Source organism: Amphiura filiformis, unplaced genomic scaffold (genome assembly GCF_039555335.1).
Source record: "Amphiura filiformis unplaced genomic scaffold, Afil_fr2py scaffold_30, whole genome shotgun sequence".
In the NCBI taxonomy this organism is placed as follows: Eukaryota; Metazoa; Echinodermata; class Ophiuroidea; order Amphilepidida; family Amphiuridae; genus Amphiura; species Amphiura filiformis.
The window spans coordinates 503705-517533 of NW_027305494.1; the positions used below are offsets into that span (position 1 = coordinate 503705).

The 13829-nt window shown below is 35.3% G+C and overlaps 1 protein-coding gene across 1 annotated transcript in view; it reads right to left on the reverse strand.

The window, feature by feature from the left end:
* The window catches only part of LOC140143866 (dystrophin-like), a 404491-nt gene that overhangs the window by 123662 nt on the left and 267000 nt on the right, over positions 1 to 13829 (reverse strand). The window contains exons 32-35 of the mRNA XM_072165677.1: positions 10748 to 10855; positions 5082 to 5199; positions 3700 to 3911; positions 808 to 962 (exon numbers count right to left, since the gene is read on the reverse strand). Of these exons, the coding sequence (XP_072021778.1) occupies positions 808 to 962; positions 3700 to 3911; positions 5082 to 5199; positions 10748 to 10855 (593 nt within the window). The remainder of the gene's footprint in view (positions 1 to 807; positions 963 to 3699; positions 3912 to 5081; positions 5200 to 10747; positions 10856 to 13829) is intronic.

Genomic DNA, 13829 nt, shown 5'->3' on the forward strand with positions numbered 1-13829 from the left:
TTTAGTATGGCCCTTTTGGGCATCACATACACAGACCTTTCCGGTGGTACAGAAGTTGTAATCCTGTTGAATCACAATATTATGGCTAAGGTGACTCCAAATCCATAGGCAGTTTATACAGTGCCCCATGATGGAGCTCAATGGGAGGGGGTCACACAATGTCCCTGGTTGAGGATTGAAGGCGCTAGTCTTTTTTATTGGAATTTGTTTTAATTTTCCACTTGAGATAGGAGGAGGTCATGCCCCCTTGTGCTGCTATGACCAATGTCTGATAATATGATATGCCCCACCACCCCACCCCCCAAAAAAAACATGAAAAATAATTATGCCCTCAAAAGTACACACAATATTGAAATGTGAAAAAATGTGTGCAATATGCATATCAAGACCAAATTTAAAAATAATACTAAAATAAAAATATCTTATTCATGTTATGTTTCAAGGACAAGTATGCATATATTGTTTCGAAAATGGAATAAAAAAATAATTCCAATACACCAGCATATCTTCATCAACAACTTCTATTTGTATTGATCTTAGTGCACCAACACTTAACTCTCTTCATGCGGGTGTCGACTGCAGATGACATGTTTTCAAAAATTCAAAAATTTCAGAAATGTAAATTTTCATGACCATATTTGGAATCAGCATAAAAAATGCATTAAAATGAGTACAAACAAGCCTAGCATTGGTTCAGTAGTTCTTAAGATAGCTCTTGATATTTTGAGAAAATATTTCAAAACTTGGAACTTTTTCCGTTGAAGCACATGGCTAACACACAGAGCATGAAGCAAGAAATCTACCTACCTTTCACAGATTTGTGCCCATCGCTCGCCGACTCTCTGCAGAATCTGCCTGATCCGACCAGTGTCATCAGTGCTGAAGTCTGAGATTAGCCTCTCACCCGACTCGTTAACGGCTTCGATGCAAGGTTTCCATTGCTCAACTTCCTCCAAGAAGGCCTGAAAGTGTCGGGTAATGTGTGAATGGAAATAGGAGTATGAGTTGAAACTAATTATGACTGAAATTCACATTGGTAATGTATACCATACCATACCTCAAATCAGGGAAATCATTCTTGATATAAAATATCCAATTCATTGTTGCATGATTATTTTCCAAGCTTTATAAAAATTGTTTTGTCGTATGACTTTATAAAATTATCTATAATATTGTATTTCCATCGATGCAGAATAAATGTGGCATTGATTTGCAGAGTATCCTATTATATGACAAAAAAACAAAAAGTGCTAAAACAGTGTCAACTTTGCGTGAACTATTATCTGTGAGACGAAAATTGTTCAATACCAGAAACTCGAGTTATAGTCAATAAATATTCATCAACTGTTATATTAAACCAACACTAGACGAGAAAATAAAAAAATGCACACAAATTACATAAATTTAATTCATTAAGTTCAATCCTGACACACTGTAAAATCATCTTCTTCAGCAGGCATTTGGTATAGCAAGCCCATAGAGACAAGATCCAATTATTTGACACTTTGAGTATAACTTTACATAACTCATTCTCATCTTCAATGGCACAGTTCAATAACCTCCATTCACTAATTATAGCTCAAAATTTGACCTACCACTGTGATGTGTGAGTTTTCATACCAAAAACATTCAAAGGTCAATCCATGACTGTACAAATGTACTGGGCTTAAAGAACTTTGTACTAACAGATGAGAATCTTTGAGATGTTAATGACTTTAAAGTGATCACCTTTTGACAGAAACCAATTACATGGAGAAGCCCATTGGATAAGTTGGATGATCAGGATGATTTTTTTAAATTTGAACCATGAAAATGAAATAAAATAGTCTTTATACAGAATTGATTGTCATTCAGAAAACTGTTTAACCCCATGGGCATTACCGGCCAAATTATTGGCTTCTATGAACTATTTTGATTGGTTAGAAAGACAGGGACATTATCATATTAAGCCAATCGCAGATGTGGTAAGAATAGTCAGTAGGGCTGAAGGGATTAAGCTTATTATTACTAAAAGATCTAAAAGCTTTATTTTGGTTGGTTACTCAGATGATTATATCACATAATCAACCAATCAGAGAGTCTGTAAGAAAGGCAGTAGTGAGGCCTGGGGTAAACTTTAAATTGTCAACAATAAATGAAAGGGATACTGACATGTGTATCTTAGGTCAGGTTAAGGTTAAACATGATGTGCATTTAATGAAAAAAATCAAGGATATTTTGTTTGTTCCTAATCAATGACAATCCAATATGGCAAAATTTCCTATAGCATTACAAAAAGACCCTTCTCCCTTTTCGTTCTTTGGTTTCACTGTATACAATCTCAGTGCCAAACTAAATTTGGAACTGAAAGTGCAATACAAGATCTTGAACAATATAATGTGTCAAATATAGATCATCAATCGAAACCAAAATGTCAAATATAGATCATCAATCGAAACCAAAATTTGATTTATTAAAATGGTCCAGACATAACAATAATAGCTTGAAAACATAAATTACTGTACCTGTATTGACAAAAAGTATAAACAAAATGGTCCCATCTGTTGGTTACAGTCCATAACTCAATCAATTTGATAATTGGTCAAATTAACATGTAAATTAACTATTTTGGCCTACAGGTGGACAAAATCAGTTTTCTAAACTGGTATATTTTGACTGGATGGAAATGTCAGCTATAGTGGACTGAAATGTCAGCTATAGCTACACTATAAAAGTTGTAATTTTTGCACTGTTCATTTTTCATGGTATAAAAGAATTAGCATTTTGCCTTGCTTTCATTTCTGTAATTGCAAGTTTTTACACAGACTAACACACTAAATAAACAATTTCAAACACACTTACTTAGAAGAACACATATTAATTAATACACCTTGATATTTTCAACTTCCATACATAGATAGGTACCATATTTGAGCTAACAACCTATATGCAATACATTGCATCTTTTCACAGATTTGGTGCAAATTATGGGCAGAAATACTATTGCTAAAATGTTGTAATCCTGAGGCAAAAAGTTTTCAAATCGGACACACGTCTTCCTATCTTTATAGAATTTCAAGTAGAATTCCCCACTGCTCATTTTTTTTTCATTTATATCAGGATTTTTCTCCCACTCCTGAATCACTGAATGAAAATGTTCTTCAATTTCAGTATATTATCCAACTCATCCACATTTGTTTTTGCACCCCAAATCAAGATCCCCCTTCATTGTCCACTGCTGAAAATGATGTTCTGCATAGGTGTACATCAATATCATCAGGATGTACTTGTTGGCTGCTACATGTAGGTTTTTACACATAATAGCTAGGGACAAAATACCAGACTCATCTCAAGTGGAGGTCACTTCAAATCATCCCAAGTCATGTGGTTTAGGAATACAGAGAACATTCATAAACCATGTGAATTGGGGATGATTTGAGTTACTTCCACAAGAGATGAGTCTGGTGTAAAAAGAGACACATGTAGTAACTAACAAGTGCATCCTTCTGATATGGATGTACCCATATGCACTAGGATCTCACTCATGCTCATCAGGACACAGTTCTTTAACACCAATAGGCTTCTACATGCATAAAATGACCTTTGAGTGTGTTAGGTACAACATCTCATACCCCACAACTTCAGGTCAACTTTTGATCTATGATCAATGAATGGAGGTTATTGAACTTTGGCACTGAGAATAAGATCATTTGCTCATACCTTTTGTGATTCCAGTTGCCCCTGTAGCACCTCCACCTTGTCCCCTACTTTGGAGTATGTATCCAGTGTCTGCTCCATCTTGCCAAGCCAATTACATAGCTCATCGGTGAGCTCATGGAACTGCTGTGAATCTGTAAGCATGGTTTCTAGTTGCACAGATCTCTGCTCAGCTCTTCTTGATACATGGTCCCATAACTCTAGTAATTTATGTACTGGAATGAAGGAATTTCAAGAATACGATACAAATGTTAGAGTATTGGTATCAACTTCTGATGATTTGATATAAGATTTGACACTAGTCTGATAGTCAAGACAAGATGTATAGGATCATTGAAGTCGGATTTTTTTAATGAAATGTAAGATAAACAATAATCTATATTTAGGAGTGACTATATCAAGCACTTATATAGACAACAGGGCACTATATTAGTAATCCTTATGGATTTCAGTGGTTCACAGCAGCTTAGGAGAGTGACAAGAACCCTTTTCTAAATCATAATTCCGAAAGATGTATTCAGTTTCATTTCTGCAGGAAGATAACATAAGATGGTCATGATGGTAGGTTGTTGAGACCTTTCAAATGATCCAACAGACATGATGCAACAGAAAACCCCATTAGTGTTCTTGTGTTACAAAATGTACCTCGCAATAAGGTTTCCTTTCTTGGAAAGGGAAGCCTCACTGAAATTTCTACCATAAAGATTTGCCGTTAATTCAGTCCTTGTCAGCAACTGTGTTTTGTAATGCTTCTAAGTTGACTTTAGATCATTTCATTGGTACAAGTATTACATTAGTCATGGTAGCCCATTTTGATCAATATATTGGCTTAGTATAATACAAATGTAAGTGTGTTTTCTCAAAGAGAGTAGACCCAAAGAATACCAAATTTTTGCGTCGCTAATGGAGGGCAAATTATTTTGCCATGTGTCCAGCAAACTCTGATGTAAAGAGCGCTGTGCCATAGGACACGCAAATAGATATACGCAAACCTTTTAACTTTTTAACGCTCAAGGTTGATCCCACGAGTCATAGCACAGGGCAACTCTGAGTTCGGAATATTTGGGTATAATCATTGGTTTTTCTGAGTAAAGTCGCTATATTTCACTTATGAATAGAGCCACTAGTGCCCACTTGCCTCATCCCTTCAATACTGAGCCTGCCCCATCAGGACCCAAGTGTATCTCCACATGGAGTGACTGTTTAAACAAATGCAGCCCATACACATTCAATTTTTTGATCAATATCAAAGACCCTTGATACAAGAATGGATACAAAATCTACCATTGTACCCGCACAATGGTAGATTTTGTATATTCACTCCTGCATCTAGGGTCCCCAATATTGATCAATAACATTGACCGTGTATGGGCCGCATAACATACCTTTATCATGTAAGAACTGTCTATTGCCTTCACTCTGTGATTCCGCCTGTAAGCTCTTGGCCCTGCTAACCAACTCATCCAACTGAGGGTGCTTCACCTCTAGATCTGCTAGTAGATCCTGCAATCAAAAGTAACACAAAATGAGAAAGGTCATGACTTTTGAGGTCAAAGTTTAAAGGTCATATGTCAGGCAACATCCAGGCACAGGCACATTCATCTATCATACTGTACTATACAAGAGCAGCTTAAAAGAATCATACCCAAATAATATACTAATATATATACACAGTGGTGTACACAATTTGTGAATGCATAAGAAACTTGAGAAAGAAAATGTCTAAATATTACCAAAACAGATACAAAACAGAAAGGAAATCACAATAAAGGAAAGGAAGTTGCTTAGAGGCCGGGTGTAGCATTATAGACATTTGATTGAGAAGGAGCTCTAAGAAAATTGCAGGACTGACAGCTTTTGGGGGCTTTATTAGCTGTTTTAAGATTGTCGCAACTGCTTTGGATAATACTGATAAAAAACTTCTGTATGTCTATATTAGTGAATATTAAAATATTGAGGCCATATCTGAATGGGGCAACAAAATAATGTAGGGAGAATTGATTCCACGTTGTAAATGTATAATGTTATTGGAAATCAGCCATATTGGATTGCAATTCATTGGGGCCAAAATAAGGCGTGTTTCTATTGGGACCGTTTACCGGTAAAAAGACGGTAAAGGGATTATTTCTGCTCAATAGAAACTGACCTTCCCGCTATTTACCGGTAAACAGTGGCGAGTTTTTACGGTAACGCTTTCCTTCTTGAGGAAGGAAAATAGCGCGGACGCTTACCGGTAAACGTCAGTAGAAACTCACTCCGTTCCGATTGAATGCGCATTCAGGGAAGAAAACGGAAGTTGAGTCGCGAAATTGACCTCTGCATCATGAGCTAGCTTGTACCACAGATATCTGTGCTTATACCATTCCGTTCGCAAAAATTCTTAGGCCTAATCACATACAAATATTTGACTCACTTGCTATAAATAAAGTAAATGGAAGAAATATTCATAATGCATTATCCCTGCATTATACATATTATGCTAAATATTTAACATGAGTTATGATTTATGACCCTAGTAAAAGCCATGAAATAAAACAACAACAACAACAACATCAGCGGATGAATCCAGCTGTGCATGCGAGAAATCAACTCGGATCCGCGGCGGTGTGTGCTTCAGAAAATTAGAAAGATTTCATGAATTTAATACAGTATTATGTTGTCGATGTTAAATTACTATTCGCTAAAAAGAATTAACTGAAATTAAACTGTGAAAGATTAAATTCCAAGACCTATTTTTTTTGCGCGCAACAATACTGAGTACTCACGTCGATATCACTGAGGGGGATTTCCCAATGGCGTAATTTGATGTACGAGAACAAATGAAACGCTACTAAAAAAACATTATTCTTCAGTCTTCTTTTCTCATGTTCATGATGTTTGCTACCTCATTTTTAGCCAAACAATTAAGAAAATACTACAATATTAAAATCCACAATGCTTTGCGATTGACCCGGGGATTGACCCCAGTGCACGACTTTTCGCCGGCAAACTTTAAAGGTGTGTCAATTGACGCTGTTCATCGAGTGTTTACCGGTAAACAACGTGCAATGGAAACTGACCGTTATCCGCCTTTCGCCGCTATTTGACGGCGAACAGTTTTACCGGTAAAATGCAGGGGACTCAATAGAAACATGCTAATAGTGTACCTCCTTCATATTTTTAGGCTAAAATTGAACACAAAAAATGGCACTTTATCAACAAGCATGCTTCAATGTCTGCCACATGCATGACAACACAATCTTTTGAGATTAACCCCATGAGAACTACCTGCCGATTGGTCAAAAAGAAGTTTTCATTATGAATTGGACCAATCAGCAACATTGTTAGAATAAGTTCATCACACAAAAAAATTGGGGTGAATTATTTTCAAAGCTCCATTCTGATTGGTGCTTATCATGTAATTGACCAATCAGTGGCCGTGTTAGATCGGCAGGTAGGTATTTCTAGTTGGAGGTCTCAAAGGATTGGGGCATATCTGACTTCTGTTTCAACTAGTTTATGAAATATCTGTGCATATCACTGTCTACAACAAAGTCAAAAATGCATTGATAATATTAACAGTAATTGAAATAAAAATAAAAATAAGTAATCTATGCATATTATAAAGTAAGCACTCAATGAACGAATCTATAGAAGTAAAAGTAATAGTGTAGCTAAATAATACTAAGAATCAGTGTGCAAAATAAGTGGTAGTCAGGTAGTCTACTAGTGATGATATAGCACATTTATATCTAGATCAAGGTGCAGCATAGACCGTCTATGGGCACAAAAAAATAAAATCATAGACTACCAAATTTCTTACCAGACTAGGCCCTACTGCAAAATCCAAAAACAGTAGTCTGGATGGACTACCATTTTCTATTTTATTCATTTTATTTTTATCTACAGAGATAAGTCTCAATTACCACTCCCAACTTGTCACAATAATAGTCATACCCAGTGAGAAAAAACTAAATATCCTCAACTGAGAAATGAAAATTTCAAAAAATGAAAATGTTGATTATGTCCTGAAAAATCTTAACAGACTATTTCTTGTATATACACTATGGACCACATTAGCCTCATCCCAATTGCATACTCCAATAACCTCAATTAAACAATCATAGTGCAAAATTTGACCTCAAGTTGCGGAGTATGAGTTTTTGTACCCAAATTTTCAAAGGTCATTCAATGACTGTACAAATGTATAGGAGTTAAAGAACTGTGCCCCTGATAGATGAGCATGTTGTGGATCCTAGTCTGCATGACTATCAATTTCTTCCCATACTTCGCACACTGCTTAGAGTGAACATAAAACTAACTGAAAATTGCCTCGTTTTGGCAAAACTTGCTTATATATTAAGCTGCTGAAACTTAAAACAATGCAGGTTTTAAATAGTGCAACTTGGAAGAGAGAAATGAAATGAGAGGTTCATTATAAAGAAATAAATAAAAGAAGTGAAGGAAGGAAGGATTGAGATGGTCAGTGGCTGAAATAAAATATGGCATGGGTTAGAAATAAAATTAAACCAACAAAGCAACTGAAAATAATGGTTCTATTGTGCACTAGGCTCTTCCAGTTAATAAACATACACCTCCTATGGAAGACATGGCCTTAATCACCCAAACAGGGGGTGTAGATTTCAAATGAAGTCACCCATTTAGGTAATTCACACTCCCTGTGTGGAAAATTAAGATCATGTTATCAAGGGGTGTATGGATTTCAACTGGAATAGCGCATTAAATATAACACCTAAAAATATATACCAGCATTTCTGTAATTTCAGTCAATATCATATGCAAATTCTATCTATACTTGTTTAAACTTAGACCACCATATCACACCTATGTTATACATATCCTAATTTTTTCAATTAAACCAGTCCATTTCACAATAATATATTTTCTACAACTAGCAATTGCTAACATCCTGTTAATGCTATTTGTCCCAGTGCAACTAATGTTGCTACTGTCATTGTGCAAAATTTGACTACAGAATGTAGTATCTAACTGTCAAATCCCACTCCTCTCTGTGATTTCAAACTAATAGTTAGTGTTAGCACAGATCTTGGAAAGATCTCCAGTATCTGTGATATTAGTCAACTTGAGTGTTTGATCTGTTGCATAATTCTTCTTGATGCTCTTTATTTTTACTAAATCGCAATTCACTTATTAACTTCTTGAAATGCACTTCTTATCTTCTTGATATGTAAGCATTAATCAAGTAAACCAACCAGCTATCCACACATACTAATCAAAATGAAAGTTAATATTTGAATCTGAATTGCTTTTGAAGAAGCACAAAAACTGTTTCTTCTTCTCACATACAAAGCTTTGAATAGACTAGCTCTGCAGTATCTTTCCAGGTCTATTCAACTCAAATAATCAACACCTTCAACATCACATAAATAAGATAACCTTCTTCATGTTCCCATCTTTTTCCAATTCTATGGAACTCTTTGTCGTTGGACATTAGAAACTCTCAAAATGTACATATATTTAAGAAAACACTGAAGACACAGTTATTCTCAATTGCAGATTCTGAAAGCCATTGAGCAAAATATCTTGTTATGGATACTGGTCAGTGCTATACACATTTTTTGATTGATAGTATTTTATGTGGAGAGAAGCAACCTTGTATAAATATCAAGCAACAGCATTCAAACATAATTGCAATTGGAAAACAAATTAAAGACTTACAACCAAGAACATGGTTTCCACTGGAGCACCACCAGATATTGAGAAGGTGGTCAAACTTTCATCAGGTGCGACTTTGACTTCGTCCATGTCAGAGTCGCACTTGACGAAAGCCTGACACCTTTTCAATCCCACAGCACACCTGTTGAAACCTTATTGCTTATTATGGTTATAAAAGTCTCTTTACTTAAAAAACACTTTTCACAACACAAGAAAATCTTCCTTCAGCAATGATGGTCAGAGCTTCTATTTTTGCAGATTGTATAAGGGCATGCTAAATAATACGGCGTTATGGGTAGACACAGGAGTCATTATAGGAATCGGATCTGCTGCTATAAAGAGATTTGAAGTACAGAAAGAGCACACTATACAAATGAATCTGAAGTTATAACTTAAATTCATAGAATGTTACAAATTTATATTATTATGTTACAATGAAAATAATCATTTCTAATATCATATTCTTTGCATTTTCTTTTCCTTTTTTCAGCAAGTGAAGTGTTTTTACAAGGTAGAATTTTGGATCAAGTATATCTATGATGTTATTTGTCCTAGTCTGTCGGAGTCTGCCTACTTTCTCGAGTGATAGACTTGAAGTTAGTGATTTGTATGTTAAATGTACTAATTTATTAATTACATGCATGTTTATGTTGCTATTATTGGTGCAGATTAATTATTAGCATGCTTTGATTGGCTATGCTGGTTAATTAACATATTACATTAATATATGTGCATATGATTGGGAATTAATTGACCGATCATGCATGCAACATATACAACACAAGACAATATGCACTAGTCACAAGATATCATGTTCACTATAAATTATGTATCATGCAAAATTATGCGTAGTAATATATATAAATGTTTGACACAATATTATTTTACTATTGAATGTAATGACATGGAGAACTTTGATAATGGTTTCTAAGTAGCTAAAACCCATTCACAAACACCAAAAGCATGCATACGTTTGATTTAGATTTTGATTTTGACGTTTGACTTGAAACAATCATGATAAGAATTGAAATCTTTGAAGGAGAAAAAATTATTTCGTAAAATTTAATTGGTCCCACATGCTATGCCCCCATGAGTTAATTACAATCACTCAACAATGACCTTAAAACTGTTTTGGGGAAACAATCATGAAAATGATACTTTCATGTCCTTCAAAAATGCCATGGATTTTTTATTTTGTTAGAAGTGAGTAAACAATCAAAACAGATCATGCAAAATTCCATGAGATTTTGAAATTTAGAAGGAAATTCCAAATCAGATCAAGCAACCGGGTGACAAATTATTTGGAAGTAGATGACCCCTGACCCCGTATGACCCCATTGAGTGGAGAAAACATCTAGCGAACAATCAGACCGACCTCCAGTTGGACAAGCATAGTGACTATGTCAACAACCATGCCCCCTATCAACTGACGGTCGCCGGGACTGAGAGAGTAGAAAGTCGGCAACACCCCCGACCAAAATTCCTGTCAACAAGAAAAAGTTGGGAAGGAAAAAGACACACAAATACAAGCATATAGTTTATATTAAACATGAAATGATGAAAGCTATAAATGAAGCAAACATGATTTGAGCAGAAATTGTTAATACTGTACACATCAACTTGAAAATACACAGCTAATGTTTCAAGAAAGCCTGTTTTTGACCTATGAACTTGCAACCTTAGGTCAAGTACAGTTCAAAGGTCAGATGGGACTCATGTTAACCTCTTAAAATGTATGGACAAGTAAGATTAACAAGACAAAAAGGTTTGGAATAGTTTGGAATAAAAAGGTGGAGAAATAACACTTATTTCTATAATTTTCCTGTATTTTGCCATAATATATATTTGTTCATTATTAAATATCACAGCAAAGTTTTATCACTGCAATTCATGGGCATGCATTTGGAATGAACTATAATGGTACATGATAATGAAAGATTTTAGTTTACTAGTATTTCTAGACGATTTCATGAGTGTTTCTAGACAATTTCATGCAGTGTTAGTGTTGTTTTTCTATATCTATATGAAACACTAGATGACAGTGATGAGCCATCAACTACTTGTCGTAATCGAGCAATGATTGTCTACTTATTGTCCTCCCGATTCAATAATGTTCACTTCTTAAGAAGACATAGGCCCCTATATCAAGTCTCCACTTTGCCTATTGGGTTACATGTGAAAAAATTGTGATCAATTTTTCTTGACTGAATTCTAAAAACTATACCTCTTTTCGTCGGCAGAGTGCAACACCATCGTAAGTGCAGTAGAATACAATAGCTGCCATTTGCAACATTTCAATAAATATACTTATTTTTAACCAATAACACTAGAAAAAACACCCAACTACATGTAAAGGTGATATCTTGGGTTAGCTTAATTAGTGGACATCAGGAAAGTATACAGAACATCAACACTTTATATAGTGAGCATGATCACGGGATTGTGCTGCTAACAACAGGTGTTTTACAAAAGGCAGCTATTGTATTCTGCTGCACTTACGATAGTGTTGCACTCTGCAGACTAAGTGCATTTAGATCTATTATATTTACATCAAATCTATGCAGTCATTGACTATAATAAAACAAACCACACACTCTTCACTTTTTAAAAGTAAGATAGACAACAGTATAGTAACTTCCTTTAAATAGAATTCATCCATGTTTATAGTTGCCATAACAACTACAATACCATTATTACATTGTATAAGGATGTTAGTAATTAATGTTTGATCTCTTCCTGTCTAGCCTCTATTTAGGATATAATAATAGGATTCATTCCAATTGTATGCTCACTGATTAATTAGTTGCTGCTTTTAAAAACAGAATGGGCTATTTCCCTTATTTGATCTTTGACCTATAAGGGTCAAAGTTGACATTTTGATATCTGTGTTCACCAGTAATTATTTCATGTCTCCTTTTATGTTGATATTTCATATGTCAACTGTATAAGCACACCCTATCAATGGGCTATTCCATTTAAAATCCACACTACCCCTGTAGAAGATTTTAGAAATATCTGTCACAGGGGGAGTAGAAATTTCAAATGGAATGAGCACATTAGGCAGCTCCATTTGAATTTCATACACCACCTGAGAAAGATTCAACCCGAATCTTCTCCTGAGGGAGAATGAGTTTCAAATAGAGTTGTTAATTCCATTTGAAATTCATACTCTCTCTGTGGAAGATATTTCCAAAATCTTCCACAGGGGGAGTGTGGATAATGGAATAGCCCAATACACCTGTAAGATTTGTCTTGCAGGTAAATAAATGTTTTTTGTTTGTTTTTTAGTTTGCGAAGCTGGCTTCCTCCTGAAATTTGCCAAATTAAATACTTCACCACCATAGTAAGTTTACAGTGCTTAAAGTGTTCGCCTTATGATATTTGTGACACAATCAGAAGCAACCAAACCAAGGTGACATTTGTAAAATTGAGATGCAAGCCAAAATAGTGAGCAAAAAACTATAAAATACATTGTTATTATAAAAGTTTTGCAACCAAGTAGGCCTACGCTAGTGATATAAGAATGCCAGCAACAGCATACTTGGTTACTGGACAAGTTGATTGCAGTATTCCAGCTGAAATCCATGCATCCCCTATGGAAGATATGACCTTAGTCTTCCACATAGGGAGTGTGAATTTCAAATGGGGTGACATAACTTTGTGACTCCATTTGAAATTATCTTTTGTGTGGGAGATAAAGGTCATGTCTTCCATAACTAAAATTTCACAAGTTCCTGCTTTGGCCCAGTTAGATCACATTGTGGCATATTTTGGAGTTTTTAAAAGAGTTGTCAATAAGGTGATCCTTTTATATTTGATCTGCCTCCAGTAGGCCTACATATTACAGTATGTATTAAATGTTGGCCCAGCTTATTTCTAGGTACACACCACTATTTTTAAATCTGAATCAGTTATGCCAAATGAATGAGCATCTTACCATACATGATGCAATCAAGCTTAATAAGCCATTCTTCTCTCAATAGAAATTTTCCTTTTTCTCAATAAGTATTAATGAAACACATAAAAAACAATGTTCACCTTTTCTTCCGTTGTTATCTCAGAAATTGGTTTTGGTGACAAAAACTAATCTTGGTTTAGAATTGCACCACACATATACCTGGTATATCATCATGGTTTTTCAGACCGATGAATTCTACATTACTACAGTCCATTTGACTACCTGAAGAGAGAGTGACGTCAGAGCGTACACCAGTGGGTGTAGTATTAAATCACGTACATCGACCCAAAAACTAGTGTGTTTACATGCGTGATCAAAAGTGGTGCATCTGTACACGTGTAAAGTAACTGACGTCACTCTCGCTCTCAAGCGAAAAAAATGGACTATAAACCACCCCTTTGTATTAAAGCACAGGTCCTACCATGAGAATGACGTCACAATATCATCAATGAGATGCTTGATGAAGTCCGGTGGTATCGGACACAACGTAGCAAAGTGA